At 41.4% G+C, this 21,066-nt stretch overlaps 1 protein-coding gene across 1 annotated transcript in view; it reads left to right on the top strand.

Annotated features, from left to right (window-relative positions):
- Nucleotides 1–19,109, top strand: part of LOC149139789 (beta-glucosidase 42-like) — a 185,715-nt gene extending 166,606 nt beyond the window's left edge. The window contains exon 13 of the mRNA XM_089446346.1: nucleotides 18,495–19,109. Within this exon, the coding sequence (XP_089302472.1) occupies nucleotides 18,495–18,705 (211 nt within the window). The 3' untranslated portion in view covers nucleotides 18,706–19,109. The remainder of the gene's footprint in view (nucleotides 1–18,494) is intronic.
- The last annotated feature ends 1,957 nt before the right edge of the window (nucleotides 19,110–21,066 follow it).

Here is a 21,066-nt window from a genome sequence, read left to right as displayed (position 1 = left end):
CGATTGTTAGGAGGATTTCTAGAAGGGAAATCGTGACTCAGAGGGAATCTAGTAGAGAACTTCCAGGCGGGAAGTAGAGAGACTCTGCAAGAGTCGAAGAGAGAACTTCCAAGCGGGAAGTAGAGAGACTCAACAGGAGTCGAAGAGAGAACTTCCAGGCGGGAAGTAGAGAGACTCAATAGGAGTTGAAGAGAGAACTTCTAGAGGGAAGGAGAGAGAGTCGGAGGAGTCAATAAGAAGAGCAGAGAGATGGCCATGAATGGGCTGAGGGATCAGGACAAGCTGGACAGGGCGTCCAACTTTGTGGTCTGGAAGGCCAGGATCCTGTCCATTCTAGATAGACATCGCATCAAGGCCTTCGCCTTGAGAACAATGGTGATCCCAGTTGACCCGGCTGAAAATGAGAAGTACGAGGAGGCAATAGCGAAGGCGAAATGCATCATCCTTGATGGGGTCAAGGATCATGTGGTCCAACCTATTGTCGAGAAGGAAACAACAAATGAAATGTGGAATGCCTTGAAGAAATTGTACCATTATAATTCCGTGCAGAGGAAGATGTTACTTGAGAATCAACTGCGGTCATACCAAATGCAGAAGGGGGAGTAGATAGATCACTTCCTCGATTGGTTGAAGGAGATTCGGGACCAACTAACTTCCATAGGGGCCACGCCGAATGAGGAGATGTTGGTGAGGACCACACTTAACACAGTCTCCGAGGAGTGGGAGACATTTGTCCAGAGCATAGTGGGCAGGGTGGATCTTTTAGATTGGGAAGAATTGTGGGCGGCTCTTCGCCAAGAGGAGATCAGATGGCTGAGCAAGACGGAAGGTAGCAGCAAAGTAGTCCGGATCAAGAAGGAAGAGGAAGAGGATGCAACTTTGGCATCTGCAGTAAAGCAGGAGAAGAGGAAGAAATAGGACCTCTCCAAGGTCAAGTGCTTCAACTGTGGGGAACTAGGTCATTATGCGAACCAGTGTCCAAGGAAGAAGAACAAGGGAGAGGCATCTGACTCCAAGGCAGCGCCAGCGAAGGCAGAGAAGGAGGTCGAGGAGGATGACGATTGTGCCATGAGTGCTTATGTACCTCTAGAGAAGAGGTGGGGAGACATCGAGCTGTAGTCAGGAGGACTACAGGTGATGAGGGGTAGGATCCTTAAGGTACTCAACCTCTTGGATTATACCTTGCTATGGGAGCCTCGAAGAGAGAGTAGTAGGACTGGCGGACGTCGGTAGAAACGGATGCGGATCAAGTGTCAGAGAGTGTTACAGTGCAGAAATCCTCGGGCAGCGTGAGGCTAGCAGGCAGCAACAGTGCGAGAGGCATGGAGAGTGTTGCAACAGTGCAGGATGGCACAAAGAGGTTTGCAGCGGTGCGAGATGCAGGGAGTTGTCGTAGCAGTGCAGAGGTCAGTAGAGGGAGCACTTGTTAGCGATAGAGAGAGTTTCAGCATCGGGAGTGTTTCTAGCTTGACAAGGATGTTAGTAGTTGGGTGGATCAGTTACTTACTTCTCAGTAACTGAGTTGCAGTGCAGTGGCAGTACGCAGTAGCACGATGCAGCATGATGATAGGGGGTTGAAGTGCAGATGCAGTGTTGGGAGAAAGGACCAGCAGCAACACGGATGCAGAGGGAGTTGCCGTACGGATGCAGCAGTGGCAGTGGCAGGGCCATGGGAAGCAGTACAGGATGCAACAGTGCAGAGGATGTTCGGCGGGGAGGCCTAGCATCAGCGCAGGCATCGGTGCCATATAATCAAAGTGATGCTCAGTGTGGAGTATTACTAGAGCACAGTCCTCGCTAAGAGGGAGTGTTGATTTGGGGTAGCATCAGATGTGCTCTAGCCATGAAAATTGGTGGAGAGGCTAAAGCACATGAGATCTCCAAGACCCAGAAATGGTTTGTGCAGATTCTAACCGGTTTGGGAGATATTAAAATAATTAATATTTTTAATGGAGTTCCTAAGTCTAAACTTAGGAAAAATAAAATATTAATGGGTATTAATATAAAACTGGGTTAGAAGGTTCCAAAAGTCATGGATCAATCCAAATATAATCTTAGCCGTTGATTAGAGATTTAATCTCGGCCGTTGAAGGACCAACAAGTTAAGTATAAGAGGAGGCTTGAGGGTAAGTTAGAAGAGACACTAGAGTAATCAATCATTCGATTTGCTAGAATGGGGTTGCTAAGTGTTAATTTATGGTATGTTCTATGCTTAGAGCGGTTTACTTCTTTTATTATTATTATCCACAGATTAGCAATCACATGTACATTAAGTAAAGTGCAGATAGAACATTAAACGATCGACAGAAAACAAGCCAAGACAAGAGACACACGATGTGGCGGCTAGCTAGGGACAAACCCCAATATGGGGAAACCCTTTGATCAAATCTTCTTTTATCTTCAATAATTCAACAGAGAGAAATAGTACAAAAACCTAAGTTGCATTAGCAACAAACCCTAGATCAGCCCTAAACTAGGGCAGACAATATCTTGCAAACTGACCGTCGGATCGGCTTGATTCCTTCACCAAAAAATGTGGCCTTCTGAGGAGAGTCAGTTCCACCTACAGCGCAGTTCTAAGAGAGAGTCTGATGGTCAACGCTGGTCAAACTTCCGATCTGCAGTTGCAGCCCTAAATCTGCGTCCTTCCTTCCACACATGTGAGAGAAGAGTCTCTTTCTGCACAGTAGGAGAAGAGCCTCTTTTCTGCGCAGGAGAGAGAGAGATGTGATGAGATGAGTGTGTTCAAATGAGGAAAATACCTCCTGTATTTTTATACAAATGTTGATGATGAATAGATGTGTCTGTTGGGCTCCTGAGCCTACATGAGTTGTTGGTTGGCTTGATAATTATTCCATAATCAAAATAAATTCATATCTCCATAAATACTTATCGGAATCGGATGATCTTTAGATCAATCCTACACCTCTCGACGAGAGAAATCTAATAAAAATATTATCAGCCATGAATAAGATGACCCACATGGAGTTTGGCCCTAGTTGCCAATTTTAACACTCCCTCTCAACTAGGGAGAACTCCATCTGCAGTTCGTCTATCAGTTGCTACTATTCATCCATCAAATGCACTGCCCTGTACAGCTTGACCCATGCTCTACTCTGCTCTATTATGCCTGCTCTGATCTGTTCTGTTCTGCCCTGTTCTGATCTGCTCTGCTTTGCTTTGTCCGAATTATGAAGAAGAAGAAATGATCGAGGATCTATCATACCATTCTCCACTGACTCAAAGTCAGTCTCAGAGTGTGTACCACTGGTCCTAGACTAGTCCTCAACCGACCTGAAGTCAGTGTCATAGTGGGTACAACTCCTACAACTGGTCCCAGACTAGTATCATTGATCCCAGATCAATGAAGGTCATCCTAGCATAGGGAGTACGGTAGATACGACGATGCGTCCATTGGTACTACTATGGTCCCTATCCTCATTTCCCTGCTCATTGATCAGAAGAGAGGTACTTCCCAGGAGTCCCAGACTGCATGGGTAGGATGCCTCGACAAGAGAACTAATCAATCTTGTCCACAGGAGAGCGAATCATCGTGTCCCACAAGAGAGCGAATCATCTTGTCTACAAGAGAGTGAATCATCCTGTCCACAGGAGAGCGAATCATCCTGTCCACAATCGCCATGGAGAACACATCATTCAGGCCTCACAGGAGAACTAATCATCCTACACAATCATCATGGAGAACACATCATCCAGACCTCACAAGAGAATTGATCATCCTGCTACATAGTCGTCATGGAGAACACATCGTCCAGACCTCACAGGAGAACTAATCATCCTGCTACATAGTCGTCATGGAGAACACATCGTCCAGACCTCATAGGAGAACTAATCATCCTGCTACATAGTCGTCATGCAAAACACATCATCTAGACCTCACAGGAGAACTAATCATCTTGCTACATAGTCGTCATGGAGAACACATCATCTAGACCTCACAGGAGAACTAATAATCCTGCTACATATAGTCGCCACGGGGTGTCACAGGGGAAGGTTGACCCTTTTACCCTGTACTAAGTGCACCAACAGGGGATGGTGAGTCACCTTGTGGTCATGTGTCGCTCCAAGAAGTACCCCGTGCCCCCCCAGGAGCTCCCAGAGCTCAATGCATCATATAGGACCCCCCTTATCAGAGGGTTTCTGAACGACACCAAGTCGTTCTCGAAAAGTAAAAAATTTGACCTTTCTTAGGGGCTTTGATAGAATGTCAGTGACATGTTTATCTGTACCGATATGTTGGAGCCTTATAGCTCCCCGCTGCACCATATCTCGAATATAGAGGTACCTGATATCGATATGCTTGGAGCGATCATGAAATACAGGATTCTCTGATAAACGAATCCCACTCTGGTTATCACACAGGATCACGGTGGTATCCAATGTAAATCCAAACAGCTAACTGAAGAGCTTTCGTAACCAGACTGCCTCACGGGTGACCATGCTAGCAGCAATATAATTTGCCTCGGCGGTGCTCAAAGCCACCGACTTTTGCTTCCTGCTCATCAGGATATCGAAGCAGATCCCAAGAAGAAACAACGCTTGGAAGTGCTCTTATGATCCACCACACTGCCTGCCCAATCAGCATTAGTGTATCCAAGTAGTCTCACATCTCTGGCAGTGTATCTTAACCCATATGTAATTGTGCCACGTAGATATCTTAACAGATTCTTGGCACCAATCTAATGTATGTGATGAGGTTCGACCATATGTTGACTCAGTGTGTTGACTGCAAAGCATATGTCTGGATGGGAGTTCACTAAGAACATTAATGCTCTGACGAGTTGACGATACTCGGTGGCATTTCGTAAAGCATGTCCAGCGGCACTACCGCTTAACTTCTTGTAGTCAAGCTCCATCGGGGTAGTTACAGGCTTGCAGTCCACCATACCGAATCTTTCCAATATCTTCACCACATGTTTTCCTTGAGATAGGAAAATTTCCCCTGGCTTCTGCCAAACTTCGAGTCCTAGGAAATAGTGCATCAATCTTAGGTCCTTCATTTCAAATTCAGAAGCCAACTCCCTCTTACATTTGTGAATGAGAGGGTCTGTACCTGTTAGAAAGAGGTCATCCACATACAGCACCAGTATGAGAGGTTTGTCATCTTCAACCTTAAAGTAAATGTTAGGATCGGTTTCACTCCTAGTGAATCCCAACTTCATCAAGTAGCTATCGATCCTCTCATACCATGCTCGGGGTGCTTGCTTCAACCCATAGAGAGCCTTCTTCAACCTGCATACATGAGATTTTCGATCATAAATCTCAAATCCTTCGGGTTGCTCTATGTAGACCTCTTCTTTGATCGAACCATGCAAGAACGCAGTCTTGACATCCATCTGATGTAGGTTCCATCCTTGTGAAGCCGCAAGGGATATGATCGAGCGGATGGTGGTATATTTGGAAACAGGTGCAAATATCTCGTCATAGTCTATACCTTCCTTCTGGGAGAAGCCATGAGTGACAAAACAAGCCTTATACTTTTCTGTACTTCCATCTGCTGCATGCTTTATCTTGTAAAGCCATTTAGAAGGGACAACCGTCTTGTCCTGGGGTCTGGGAACCATTCTTCATAATAGACTCATATTCTTCGGTCATAGCATCCTTCCATAGTTGATGCCTGACGGCATTTGAGAATGATGAAGGCTCATTTTGTATGATCGTGCTCATGATTGTCAGGTATCCCTGATACTTGTTAGGTTTCTTACTTTCACGGAAGCTTCCTCGGGGTGAAGTGTGTCCTTCAGCATCATCGAGTAGCCCCCTAAGCCAAGAGGGCCTCTTCCTAGAAGAAGAAGGCTCAGGTGGATCAATAGGATCCATGGGTTCATCCACATCGGGCAGAGTTTCATCATCTTTTCCTTTTGGTTCCCTGGTGTCTGCTTCTTGAGAGCTCCTTAAAGTAGGAAGATTGTTCACCTTGCTGAGAGCCATATCTTCGTCAAAGGTGACATCATGACTAATCACGACTTCCCTTTGACTGGCTAAATAGATTCTATAGCCCTTAGTTTTTTCACCATAGCCCACGAAGATTCCTTTCTTTCTAGATGCACCCAATTTATTCCTTTTCTCTTTCAGCACATGAAATATACAGGGCTTCCAAAAATTCTAAAATGAGATACGTCAGGTTTCTTACCGGTGAAAATTTCTTCAGGAGTCTTGGAACCCAATGCTTGATGAGGGCATCGGATTTGTACATATACGACGGTGTTTGCAGCTTTGGCCCATAGAAACTTCGGAAGTCTTTAATCATGGAGCATGGCACGAATAGCTTCCACAATCGTATGGTTCTTCCTTTCTGCCACACCATTCTGTTCAGGAGTATATGGTGTAGTAGTCTCCCTCTTAATGCCAGCCTTTTTACAGAAGTCACGACACTTGTTAGATTCATATTCAGTCCCATTATCAGTCCTTAAGATCTTGATCTTCTTTTCGGTTTGATTCTCGATCAAGGCTTGAGATGTGTCACAAGACATGACACCTAGCAGACTTCCTCCGACCTGATATAATGAATCAACTCGAAACCCAAGAGTGAAGGCATCTTTAACATTGTTTTTCCATACACGTACCTTGCCATTGCTGAAGGTCACCTTGTAGCCTTTGTCTTCCATTGTTGAGATGGACACCAGGTTCTTTTTGAGGTCAGGTACATATAATACATCTTGTAAGTGGATCGTATTACCTTGATTCAATTTAAGAGAGACATTGCCTACACCTTTCACGGGATATTTCATATTATCTCCAAGGAAAATTTCCAGGTTAGTTTCTTTCTCTATCAGATTATGGAGAACTTCTTTGTAACCAGTGAAGTGCCTTGAGGCACCACTATCAATAAGCCAAATTCCCAGCGAGTTCGAGGGAGCAGAGGGAGATAGAGCAGTTGGTAGATAATATTCATCCTGCTTATTGTCAATAGTGTTAGATTCATACTTGGAATTTCTAGCCTTCTTGAATGGTTGTCCTCTTCCTTGATTTCCAGCACTCCTTTTACCTCTGTTATTAGATTTGTCATTCCTTTGATTGCCATGAGAGGGATTTTGATCATCGTCCCGATGTGGGCCCCTTCTATCAGGGCATTCCCTTGCATAGTGACCTGCTTTATCGCAAATGTAACATCGTTCGTTTCTTCCACCCTTAGGTCCAGCCTTTCCTTTTGATTTAGTCCCAGAATGATTTCTTTTCTTAGCATGAGAAGAAAGGGTAGCAGGAGGACCTTTAGGCATGGGCATTTCTTGCTCTTCTATCCTTGTTTCTTCTTGAATGCATCTTGCCATTAATTCCTCGAATCTAGGAGTTATGTTATTGTTGAGAAGAGTAGTCTTGAACACGTACCATTCGGATGGTAATCCTCCAAGAGTCGTGAGTGCCATTTCCCTATCAGTAATAATCTCCCCAACAGATAGGAGATCATTCTTGATCTCGGTGATTCTTAAGAAGTATGTTTGCATACTCTCGTCTTTGCCCTTCTTAATTTCCTTCAGCTTATTTCTAAGAAACAAAACTTGATTTGCTTCATTAACTTTAAATAAACTCACCAGTCTATCGTAGATTTCCTTGGAGGTGTTCAGGTTAGAAACATAGGGCACCAAGCGCTTGTCGATAGAGTCCCGGATGATCTTCTTTGTTTTGACTTCACCGGTTTTCCATTCGTTCCTAGTAGCAGCAGGTGCATTTGATGGAGGCTCAACAATATTGCCTCTCACATGGTCCAACACTCCTTGATCTTCTAAGATTAAATCGAGAGACATCTTCCCTCCGTGATAGTCAGACTTCTCACAAATCTTGTCTTTGGCAGACAAGAGTGTTGAGGACCCCATAGTTCTTTTAGGATAGCCTTGCTAATCTTTTCTTCGGTGATTACTCTTGCTCTTGCTCGGGCTTTGTCTTCACCTCAGCTCTGATACCATGTTAATTTATGGTATGTTCTATGCTTAGAGAAGTTTACTTCTTTTATTATTATTATCCACAGATTAGCAATCACATGTACATTAAGTAAAGTGCAGATAGAACATTAAACGATCGACAGAAAACAAGCCAAGACAAGAGACACAAGATGTGGCGGCTAGCCAGGGATAAACCCCAATATGGGGAAACCCTTTGATCAAATCTTCTTTTACCTTCAATAATTCAGCAGATAGAAATAGTACAAAACCCTGATTTGCATTAGCAGTAGCAAACCCTCGATCAACCCTAAACTAGGGCAGACAATATCTTGCAAACTGACCGTCGGATCGGCTTGATTCCTTCACCAAAAAATGTGGCCTTCTGAGGAGAGTCAGTTCCACCTACAACGCAGTTCTGAGAGAGAGTCTAATGGTCAACGCTGGTCAAACTTCCGATCTATAGTTGCAGCCCTAAATTTGCGTCCTTCCTTTCACACATGTGAGAAAAGAGTCTCTTTCTGCGCAGTAGGAGAACAACCTCTTTTCTGCGCAGGAGAGAGAGAGATGTGATGAGATGAGTGTGTTCAAATGAGGAAAAGACCTCCTGTATTTATATAGAAATGTTGATGATGAATAGATGTGTCTGTTGGGCTTCTGAGCCTACATGAGTTGCTGGTTGGCTTGATAATTATTCCATAATCAAAATAAATTCATATCTCCATAAATAGTTATTGGAATCGGATGATCTTTAGATAAATCCTACACCTCTCGACGAGAGGAATCTAATAAAATTATTATCAGCCATGAATAAGATGACCCACATGGAGTTTGGCTCTAGTTGCCAATTTTAACACTAAGCAAAGTCGAATCAATGATCAACAGTGAGGGGAAGTGAGTACTGGGTAGAGAGGTAGAGATAGGACTGAGAGACCAGCACAGAAGCAGAGAGCGAGACACAGAAGCCAAAGCAGGCCACACAGAGCCCAACAGAGACAACACAAAGGCCAGAGGACTTGCGTCATCCACATAGAGGGTAGCAGAAGTGACGCAGAGGATTCCAGAGGTTGCGTAGTGCCTCAGAGGGCTAACGTAGAGGGGCCTGAGGCTGACGCAGAGGCCAGAAGGGCCAGCGCAGTGCTTCAAAGTTGCTGGAGAGGGTTTCGTGGGAAAGGTTTTCTGAATACCTGTTTCCGAATAGAGAGGTATTACTACCGGTTGTTTTTCTTTGTCGGGTGAGCTAGTTTGGCACCTAGTTGTACTCAAGGAAATACTGCATAATAATAAACCCTTAGAATAGCTGCATCGGTTTTCCCAAGTTGGGTTTTTTCGAGGACGATTGTCCAAAAATAACGATGTCCCTTGTGTGTTTGTCTATTTTTTTTCAGTGGATGATCTGTAGATGGTTGAGACTGCATTGTGTTTATTTCAGTGTTTATATGGTTAAATAACTTGTTCAGTAATTAAACAAGTAGGAGAAATAAACTAGATAGTGCAAGAAAATTTCTGACGAGTTAGACTTAGAAATTCAATAATCATGTCAAAGAAGAATCACCTTAATATGACAACCCTAGATTCTTCAACCTATCATATGGCTAAGATTTAATCTTGCAATGCCATGTAAGATTCAATTTTTAAAATCTATAAATTCTTTAAGTTTGGCATTACAATTTACAACACTCCAAACTTTTTTGTTGTTTTTTACAACCAATTAGTGGATAGATTATGGCACTAAGGTACCAAAATTGCAAGGATTTGAAATCAGAGTTCTAAGCCAACCTTGTAGCACTTTAGGATGTGAGCACAATTGGTCAGTGTTTGAGTACATCCATAGCAAAAAGCATAACAGGTTGGAGCATGAGCGATTGCAAAAGCTGGTCTACATCTATTACAACATTCGGCTGCTCTCTAAACAAAAGGCGTCCAAAGGATTTAGATCCAATTGTATTGGATGGCATTGATCTAGAGTTCAAATGGGTTGTGGAGGAGTTGCCCACTGATGATTTGAGTTTGCTTGATGAGGAGACACAAGATCCCTTTGGTTTGCATTTTTCTCAAATGGAAACTCCAAACACACCTGCCTCACAGCTGTTTCAACCCACTAATGTTGGCACTAGTTCCTCAAGGGCTTATTCTAGGTGTCCTCGTGTGAATGCATGAGGCATGACGTTGCACATGGAGACATTGTATATGTTTGGTTTTCTAATTATGTTATGTCTCATGGAGAACTTGCAACTTGCTACCATATGTGATTTTGTTTATGAAATCATTTTTCAGTTTGCTTTTAAATTTTTTGAATACAAGTATCAATTGTGTTATGTTATATGATCATATTTATGAGATGATGTTATGAATTCTTGTGAAAACCCTGGTTTTATAACTTGTATGTGTTGGAAATGCCATTAATTTATCTTTTATGCAGAAACAAATGAGATATTTTTTAGTTTTTTGCTATTTCCAAAGTAGGAGTCGTGCAACATTGCTTTATCGAGAGCAATACCTATGAATTGGTGGCATTTGGTAGCAAGCAATCAACTAACAAATTATTCTTTAGATTCGAGTTTAAAGCAGGTGGTAACATTGACAAGCACAAGGAAACACAGATTGCCAAAGATTACGCTAAAAAAACTTTACTATGAGGACGCATTCACACTGATAACCAAACTGACTACAATCGAGTTGTATATCTTGCAGCACAATTTGGTTAGAAGTTAAATCAAATGTATATTAAGAGTACTTATTTGAATGTTGATCTTGTGGGATAAGTGTACATGCAGTAGAAGGATTTCCAAAGCTAAACAAAGATATGTTTGCAAAATTATCAAGGCTTTATATAGTTTGAACTTTGAAGTATAGTAGCAAGATTTGATCATATTGGTGTTTTGATATACAAAAATTTGGTAGCAGTATGAACTAAGACATTTTTTCCATACAGTTTGGTCAACCTGCTTTTCATTGTCTTTGATAATATACCTCATGTCTTCGATACATTGCCCATAAACCACCCAAAAGGCCCTAGACCATATTTTCTTTAATTAACCCCTGAGAAACCAATTAATAAAACTAAATCCCCAAAATTCTGAGGATTTTTTTTTTTTTTTTTCTCTGATTTATTGCGTGCACTTGTGGCTATGAGATCAATATTTCCCTATTAAAGTCCTATTGGGTTTTTTTGTTTACACTTCTATTTCATGCCAGTTGTATTTAAAGTCACATTTATATTTGAATCTTAAACCACCCAAAAGGCCCCAAACCATATTTTCTTTAATTAACCCCTGAGAAACCAATTAATAAAACTAAATCCCCAAAATTTTGAGGATTGTTTTTTTTTTTTGCTTGTACTTGTGGTTACATATTTTCGTACCTATGAGATCAATATTTCCCTATTAAAGTCGTATTGGGTTTTTTGGTTTACACTTCTATTTCATACCAGTTGTATTCAAAGTCACATTTATATTTGAATCTTTTTTTTGTAAGCTAAGGTAAAATTCTATTACTGAAATTGAAAACTATGTACATATACATATTGCCACCCGCCCAACAGGGAAACCGGGTGACCTCCTAAAATATATAACCGCCATCCAAAAGAAATAGAAGTTCAGTTCATCAAACCAGACTAAATATCCCGCTAATCTATCCAAAAACATACTATTAAACGCTGGAGAAAGATCCATACTGTTCAACACTGTTAACATTAAACTACTACTATCTGGAAAAAACACAAAAAAACTCCATGTAAAAACCTTTTGATGTCTTCAACTGCTGTGGCTACGGATGCATGGCATCATTCTTTACTGCATTTGCTGGATTTTCTGTCTTCACCGCTATTCCATTCTCTTTCAACAACTGTATGAGCTGATCCATTTTCCTGTCCTGCATTAGAAGGGTCATTTGTATATTTTTCAATTCTCTTTTGAAAATTGGCATTCCTTGTGCAAGCTCAACCATTTCTACTGCTACTTGCTCCAGGGCCTTAGCAAGTAAACGCTTCATTCCCCAATATACATGCAGGGACTGCTTATAGAGGGACATCCGCCCTCTTGTATGTCCAGGGTCAGGTAAAAAGGTCTCCCAATCAGCCATCTCTGGATCAGATTGATCTTGCAGAGCCTCTTCTTCTAACTGATCTATTATCCGGCGGATTTTGTAATTAGTTTCCTTGGTATAAGCGGCCTCTGCATCCTGTAATTTCTGTCGCATATCCTTCTTGCCCCGACCGCGAACACCACAGCCTGAGCCCTCCTGAGAACCACGATTCTCTCCTCGCCCTGCATACCGCCCTCTGCCCCTAACACCTCCGCGACCCCTTCTCCCTCGACCGCGCCCTCTCCTTCCTTCGTCTTCCTCGTCAGCGTTCTCAGAATCTATCTCCGTGTCTTCGTTGGCCTCCTCTGGAACCGAATGCCGCATCCACCTACCAACTTTTCCGCCGGAGGGCTGGCGTGGAGTATCCTCTGCAAGAAACTCACGAATATCTACCTCCGGCTCGTCCGAGTCTTCGGGGATATCTAGGTAAATGGGAGGGAGGGATTCATCCACCACCTGCTTCCCTTTCTCTGTCATCGTGGCTCCCTGACTGCGAGTTCGCCTACCCTCAGTTCGGTTGAGATTAGTGTCCATACTGGTACGCAATAAGTTTGATATCCGATACCACCGGATCACCCCCCACTGCTTCCACACCAACCAACCGCCTTCACACTCTGGTCTCGTAAACAAAACGATGTTACGCAACCAGGCAAATATCCTTTGCAAACAAGTCTCCCACGGCTTCCTCAGTGACAGGAATCCTCCTTCCAACTCTGAGCTTGTAAACAGGACAACTATAAACCTTACTTCCAATCGCCTAGCTGCAGGAATGAAATTTACCTCGCTGCAGCTATTATCATACCACCTCCTAAATAGATCATGCAGCATAAGAACCTCGCTCGGCCACCTTCCCACGTTCTTATTGATTATTCCCCAAACCGGCTCATTATTACACGTTTCATAGCCCAAATCCTGATGTGATGCGCTCCCTGCCCTCCTGACGCCACCGCTCTCCCACCTCAGTACCTGCCCTGCATTCAGCCTTGGGATGAGCATGCCTTCGCATGCCTGGATATATTCATGCCGCCCATTTAAATTTTCAATACATCTATTCATTAGACGTCTTATGTCATCATAAATGCAGTTGTCATATTCGTTCGAAATCATCAGGAGAAGGCAGCTAAGCGGTCCTATCCTCCCCTCTCGCCTCATGATTATCCTGGCGTAATATGGCTGCCAGGTCATGCCATCTCAGCTCCTCCTGTAATGCCACCCAGCTTCCATCCAATACACAATGCGAACCGCCACATGCCCAATTTGCCAAATAATCAGCCGCTCTATTACCTCGTCGCAGAACATGGGTGATTGTAATATAGTCAATCCTCCGCATTTGGTCTTCAATATCCTGAATAATTGCAGCCGTCCTCCAGCTCTTCGCTACATGGTCCCAGGCTTTACCCCCCTGTAATTTCCGCAACATATCAATGACAATTTGGGAGTCACCTTCAATATCTAGGTTTCGATAACCATTCCTCGCAGCAATTCGAATACCATGATAAATTCCCCAGAGTTCTGCCTCATTATTTGACATTTCACCACCCCATTCAGCATATACCCAGCGTGAGATGCCCCCACTATCTCGGAAAATACCACCCCATCCTGCATCCCCAGGATTGCCCTTTGATGCACCATCAAAGGATAATTTAATGCGGTTGTCTGCTGGGAACCTAAAACGATTTGGGCTCTGTATACTAACTCGACTACGCTTATCAGTATTAGGATATAGCATTGTATAGTCAATGTTCAGTTGGCGTAAAATTCGTTGCTCATCCAAGTTTAATTGCCAATCCTCCTCCCGCCATGGTTCAGACAAGATCGTCTCTTTAATCGAACGGCAAACCGCGTCCCATATGCTGGCTACATGGCAGCTTCGATCTTTAAAAATGCGTCGATTACGTTCCTTCCACACCTCCCAAATTACGAAACCAAGCGCCAAACTCCATATCCTCCTCACCAGTTTGCTATGGAAATTACCTGTTCCCCATTGTAAAATGGTATTTCTAAGACTATGAGGATCCCTATTCACCTGCCCGAAGAGAACTCGCAGCTCTTCCCACAAACTTTGAGTATACAAACACCTATTCAGCAAGTGTTCCTGGTTCTCAATATCATTATTACAAAGATAACACCGCGATGGACCAATCATCCCGCGTTTCTGCATATGATCCCACGTCAAGATCCTTTCTCTACACACTAACCATGCAAACATAGTTACTTTGGGCCACCATTTACCTTCCCAAAGTTTTTTCCAATCCACCTGGTCCTCCTGTCGATCCTCTCTAGTGAGCCAATAATAAGCTTCTTTAACTGTGAACATACCTTGCATGGCCTTACCCCAACGAAGAATATCACTGCCTGGACGTATCTTGATTTTCCTGGAGTCTAATTCTCTGATAAACAGTGTTTGAGTCTCAGGACTGATTCTCTGATGCCATTCCGTCGGGTGTTTCCATATCCTCCACAACTCATTCGGATCAGCCGGTCTCCAGTAATCCTTAACATATTCGAGACCCGCCTGTTGCGCACCTACTTGAAGGTCATGAAAATGTGGATTACTTTGCAACTTCTCATGTTGTTGCCAACCATCCGCCCAAAACCTTGCTAGATTACCTTCCCGAATTTCCCAGAACGCAAACTCCCGAACTAAATCTTTGTTGCTTCTTGCTAGCTCCCAGATTTGGGATCCTCTTGGAGTTTCATGTACCCGGACGCGGCCTTCCACCGAGCCTGGCATGTTGTATTTTTGATTCCAGATACGTTTCCATATATCCACACCCCCCTGTACCCATCTCCACCAGAGCTTCGCCCCTAAAGCCTTATTCACTATTTCCAAATCCCGAACACCCAGGCCTCCTTCCTCTTTCCGCCGGATTACCTGCTGCCATGAAACTAAAGTCCATTTTCTTTACTGTGTTGGACCCCCCCAAAGAAATTTACCAAAGATTTGTCGTAATTTACAGAACACTCCCTTAGGGGCAGGCATGATTGACAATGGGTATATAGGAATGGATAATAACACTGATTTTAAAAGGACCACTCGACTTGCTAAATTCAACAATCTAAACGACCAGTTATGTAATCTTTGCTGGATCCTATCAATCAAATTTTGCCAGTTGTTTATGCGCTTAGAATTACTATCTAACTGAATACCTAGGTATTTTGTCGGTAAAGCTCCCTGTCTAAAGCCTAACACGCGAGTTAAATGGGCTTTTACAACTGCAGGAGAATTGAAAATAAAAGTACACGATTTATCATTGTTAACTGCCATACCTGAAGCTGTCATAAAAACTTCCAAGATATTTTTAAATCCCCTTACCTCTCGAAGTGAAGCTTCACCAAACAACATCAAGTCATCAACGAACTGCTGATGAGTGATGATTAAATTTGACCCCCATAATCTCAGACCTTTGATTCTACGGTCCCTGACCTGCTGCTTAATTTTCCTGCTCAAGCCTTCCATTGCTAAAATGAACAGAAATGGTGAGATTGGATCACCTTGCCTGATACCCCTAGTGGCATTAAATGTATCAGTAGGTATCCCATTGAGCAATATTGAGAAGTTCGGAGTAGAGACCAAACTACTTATCCAAGCAATCCATCTGTTTTCAAACCCAAAAGCCTGAAGAACGGCGCGTAGATAATCCCAATTCAAACGATCATATGCCTTTGATAAATCAAGCTTCATAAGCATCCCTTTCTTCTTCTGCTGTTTTAAAGAGTGTATAACTTCCTGTGATACCACTATACCATCCAGGATTTGCCTGCCTTCCACAAAACCAGTATGCTCAGGCGCAATCAAATTAGGTAGGAGAGGTTTCAGCCGTTTCACGATCACTGACGATATTATCTTATATATTACGTTGCAGAGGGCAATGGGTCTGAAACCCTGTGGTTCTTCAGATGCATTACTCTTAGGAATCAAAGTGAAAAATGTTGAGTTAATACCTGGCCAGACTTGCTGTCTGAACCTTGATTCCTCCACTGCTTCCACTATGTCTTTCCCTATAAAGTGCCAGCTCGCCTGGAAGAATTCAATCGTATAGCCATCCGGCCCTGGGGCCTTATTCTTTGCCATGTTCATCACAACTTCCTCTACCTCGTCCATAGTGACTACCCGCATTAGTGCCTTATTCTGGTCTACTGTTATGATCCTTGGTATGTCACGACAGATAGTAGTAATAGCCTCTGCTCTATCCCTTTGAGTTTCCGTGAGCACCCCCTTAAAATAATCCACTAGAGTCCTTGCAATACCAACCTGCTCTACCTCTCTTTCACCCTCCGCATTCCTGATAGAGAAAATTCGATTCCTTTGTCTATGTTGAATCATGGCTTGATGGAAAAATTTTGTATTCCGTTCGCCTGCTCTTAACCATCGAACCCTTGATTTTTGTTGCCACAAAATCTCCTCTTGTTTGCGTCGTTCCTCCAACTGGCTAAGAATCCGTCCTTCCTCCCTACTATTATCTTCATCTCTGCCTTCCAATATTATCTTCTGCTGAATATCTGCCATTGCTCCTTCCAGCCGTTGTTTAGCTTCCAAAATGTTCCCAAATTCCTTCCGATTCCATGCCTTGATTCGCTGTTTTAATTCCTTTAGCTTCAACTGAAGAGTATGCATTCTTCCTTTCCCTCTACTAGTACATTGATTCCACCAGGTTTCCATGTTTTGAATGAATTGTGGATCCCGTAGCCAAAAAGATTCAAAACGAAAAGGTCTGTTCCCTTTGATCTGCTTAATATCTACCTCCAATTGAATGGGCCAATGATCTGAACCAATACTAGGCAGAATTTTCGCTTCAATAAACACATCTCTATTCAAAATTTGCTCTGATAACAAAAATCGATCCAAACGAGAGGCAATCTGGCTCTGCCCACCACGGCGATTATTCCAAGTATGTACACCATTTATTGTTTGGATGTCTACTAATCCTAGATCCTTTATCACGTCATTAAACTCTTCCATACTCGGATCATCTCTCCTTACCCCTCCTCTCTTCTCCCCTAGATGCCGAATTAAATTGAAATCCCCCCCTATCAACCATGGGAGATAAGTAGATTTTGAAGTACAAGAGCTTGGTTTATTGAGATTGGTCAACATTCGCCAGCGCGATGGTTTTCAAAGGAGCCCTCGAGACCCAGGGAAAAGATGGTTAATGATTTTAACTATCATTGATAGTCATGTTCATTTAATTTAAGAGGTGAAAAGTCAGCCAAAGAGGATTTCCGAGATAACATATCTTGGTTAGCTTCAGTATTGTTTAGGATTAGAAATTTGGTAGGCAGATGAAAGTATGTTTTTCACAAACAAAATATGCAGGATAACTTTTGGAGAAGTAGGCATGGTAGCTTTTATGTTTCCAATTATAACGGTTGATGGATCCTTTGGTACAGACTTTAATTTTTGTAATAGGTGTATTCTTCGGGCAGGGGTTTAGTTTCTAACGGCCCATTTTGATGTTTGGTTGATTAAAAAGCTAAGGGGATTTCATATTAAATGACCCTTTGTGACACCGGCGTCAACGTTCTGTCGCCCACTTCTTTCTGAAAATATAGTTTTATATATAGAGCATGTGAAACACGTTTCCCGAAAAATAACTTCAGCCATTTTTAAATTTACAAAACAGCAGGCCTCTTCTCAATTCTAGCCTAGTTAAATGCTTCGTAGGCTCCTGTATTGCTGTCTAAGGGTTGTTTTCCATAACAAATGTCCCTTGCCCATCTGAAATTAAGAAAAGTCAAAACAACTCTTAATCCACTTGCCATAAATATAATGATTATGTCATAACATGCGTTGCATAAAGAAATTAACTTGTAAAATTGTACGGTTCAACGCTTGTTTCCTTTTCAAAGTCTGCAAGTAAAGCCAAATATGTGGAGATCATTGTTCCTAGCATCTGCTGATATTGCTGTGACGTCTCAGCCACTCTATTCACACTGCACATTCTCCATAACTGTCGATGTAGTTCAAGGGGCAAAACATGAATGATGAAACCCATCTGGTCAGGTCTTATTCTTTTTTCTTTTCGAAACTGTCTGTCTAGCTTTATCTAGCTAAATAGCCATATCACTTCTGTATTTTTCTCCTATGTGGCCATGTTCGGAAAGTTTTCACGAGATTCTCTTCTATTAATAACTGGCTCAGTATGAAGGCTTTCAGAAAGCTCTTCAGTTTCTTTGTTGTATTTCTAAGCTACACCCAGAGTACCTGTAGATGTCTAACATCTGGAAATCCCATTTGTGTCTCTGGATCACTGATGACTTAATCGAAGGAGGGAGTATTACAGTTTACTATCTCCCTCCGTCCAAGTATTTTTTTACTTTTTTTTCCTGAGATCTTTATGTCTAAATATGCCTTATCCAAATTAGTACATATTTGATTTTCCTTCTCCATGTTCCATCTGATTGATAATATTGTAGTTAAGCATTTTGGATTAGATTATTATATTTTTTTATTGCGACACATATTGCATTCTTTTCTTGGTAAGAAACTGAGTAAAGCGAGCTATGCAGGGAAGGTGCGGATGTTCGTGGCTATTTTGCTTGGTCTCTTGTAGACAATTTTGAGTGGTGTCAAGGCTACACAAAGCGCTTTGGTCTAGTATTTGTGGATTACAAGGATGACCTTAAGCGATATCCAAAGTCATCGGCTCATTGGTTTACCAGCTTTCTTCATGGAACTGACAAGCAAGCTTGTCTTGTGAATGGTGAGAACGGACGTTAGAAGGCTTCTGCGTCGCTCTTTATTTTGCAGGACAAATTTACATGATATATTGATTGGATATTATGTTTCAACTTGTGGGCTTAGATCAATTTTAGATAGTGTACATAATTGTAGATGTTGTACATGAGACAACTACCTATGGCTAGGGGTATGGCAGTTAACAATATACTGATTCAGTTGGACATGTTCTTCAATTCTATTCCTGTTAGTATAGGAAAAGATTGTGGCAGAGAATTGGGTGCTCATTTTCATAACTCATAATGATCAGAAATTCCATGGTTTTGCAACTTTTTTAAAGCACAACCATCCCTTTGAGAGGCAAGCCACTCAGCATGCTAAGCTATGTTTGAAACTATAAAATGACATACATTATAAGATAAGTTATATTCTGATTTTTATTCCAATTCGGAGATAAAATAGTCCGATATATAAAAGAGATGTTTTTCAGTTATGGTCTTTATGTGATTGTTTTAATTTTGTTAAGATCAACTTTGACTCTTTATTTTGAGATTATGTGGCCTAGGTATTCCATCTTCGCTTTAACAAAAGAACAAATCAAAATAAATTCTGGTTTCTGCCAAGATGGTCAATACCTGTTAATTGTGTTTAAAGTGTTCTTTTCATGATTTGCTACAGATGAGAAAATAATCAAAGTGTATAAATACAATTTTTTTAAGATATGGTTGGAAAAGTCCATTCATGATTGCTTAGAATTAAGAACTTTGGTTAAACTGAATGACATTACCCTTGAATTTGTAATGTCCTTCATGAGTACTAAATATTGTTTTGCAAAATCCAGTTGTACTGTGAGTTGATAATTCCTTTATCTAAGGTATAATTTTGAGAAATATTTGGTTTCATGAAGTTTATTCAGCATTTTGTTAATTTTGTTTATGAATGGAATGGGAAATTTGTTTTTATCATTATCTTAATTTTTGGTAATCTGTTTTTTTGTTTGAGTACTAGAACAAGTGTTACATCTTGGCTTTTCCTTTTTATTAAGAACTCCGCTTCTCAAAAGATCCCAAATTAACCTTTCTACCGCATCTCAAAAGATCCCAAATTAACCTTTCTATCTCTATTTTATGGTAATGTTGATCTCCGTATTGCTTAACATTGATAGTGCTTTCTAGTGGCAACTCCATGGGTAGGTCTTGTACTGGTTTAGTTCTTTTATCTCCAAATGCATGGAACATAGGTATTCCATTTGATAAAATCAAATTTGCCACATATGCTGATGCTCCTTATTGAATTAATTTTTTCAATTGATGCGAGGATATACTTTGGGAAGGAGGTCATTAGAAAGCGTGCAAGTCATATTTCTCCCCTTGCCACTTGAATTTAATAAATATTTGGTGATTTGTGGCATACCATATGTTTGTACCCATCGAACCCCATATGTTTGTACCCATTGAACCCCTATGATGATTTGTGGCATACCATATGTTTGTACCCATTGAACCCCTATGATGATTTGTGGCATACCATATGTTTGTACCCATTGAACTAGTGTATCTTTTTGCCATATTCCATCATAACTTTATGTTTGGAACTGGATATTTGAAAAGTTCAATCTTATTGTGATGTTGATGTTAGATAAAATTGTGAGTACTTCTTGAGTCTATCAGAACCATACCATGGTTTTGCTTGATATGCCCATTTAATTTTAATGTTTATGGTGGGGTAATACTGATTATTGCTACTAAAGGTATTTCAACGTTGAATTTGACATAACACTTTGATGATGGTGTGATTCTTCTTTTTCTTCATTTGTGTCTTCAATTTCAATCTCTAACTCTTCATCTTTCTCTGCTTCACAATTTTATAGATTTGTTGGAGATCTTATTCTTGCATATATGTCTTGAGTCCAATTTTTTTCTATGATTCATATGGTGACCTTCCTTGTCTTTGAGCTTCTAGACTTTGTTTTGTTTGTTCCCTCTTCTATGTATGGTAGAAGATATCTTGATTTTCTGATATATGGTTTTAGGGAGGATTTTTTACTCTACTGGGCTTTGTCATATTTTTGGTATGACTTCATAGGTTTCAATTCTTTGCCTTACATTTGGCCTTTTTCCATTGTTTTAATTTTATGTGCCTCCATTTCATTCCTTATGTGAAGTTTTAATGAGGTCACAAAAAAGGGAATAATTGATCCTGTGATAACTTGTGCACTCTTTTCACAAACGTTTTCCATTCATGTGTGTGTTCATCAACATCTCGTTTTGTTGTAACTTGAAAAAGTTTTGCGAAAAAAAAAACATTTTCCTGTATATCCTAGAATTTTTTAAGAATTCATCTTTAAACATATACTAGTTGAATGAATTGTCTAACACTAAGGACTTGCACCACATGTACTAG

This window comes from Pinus tabuliformis, chromosome X (assembly GCF_031772625.1).
Source record: "Pinus tabuliformis cultivar Carrire ecotype Pingquan chromosome X, CPIR1, whole genome shotgun sequence".
In the NCBI taxonomy this organism is placed as follows: Eukaryota; Viridiplantae; Streptophyta; class Pinopsida; order Pinales; family Pinaceae; genus Pinus; species Pinus tabuliformis.
The sequence above is the reverse complement of the archived record's forward strand: the minus strand, read 5'-3'. Positions and strand labels throughout refer to the sequence as shown.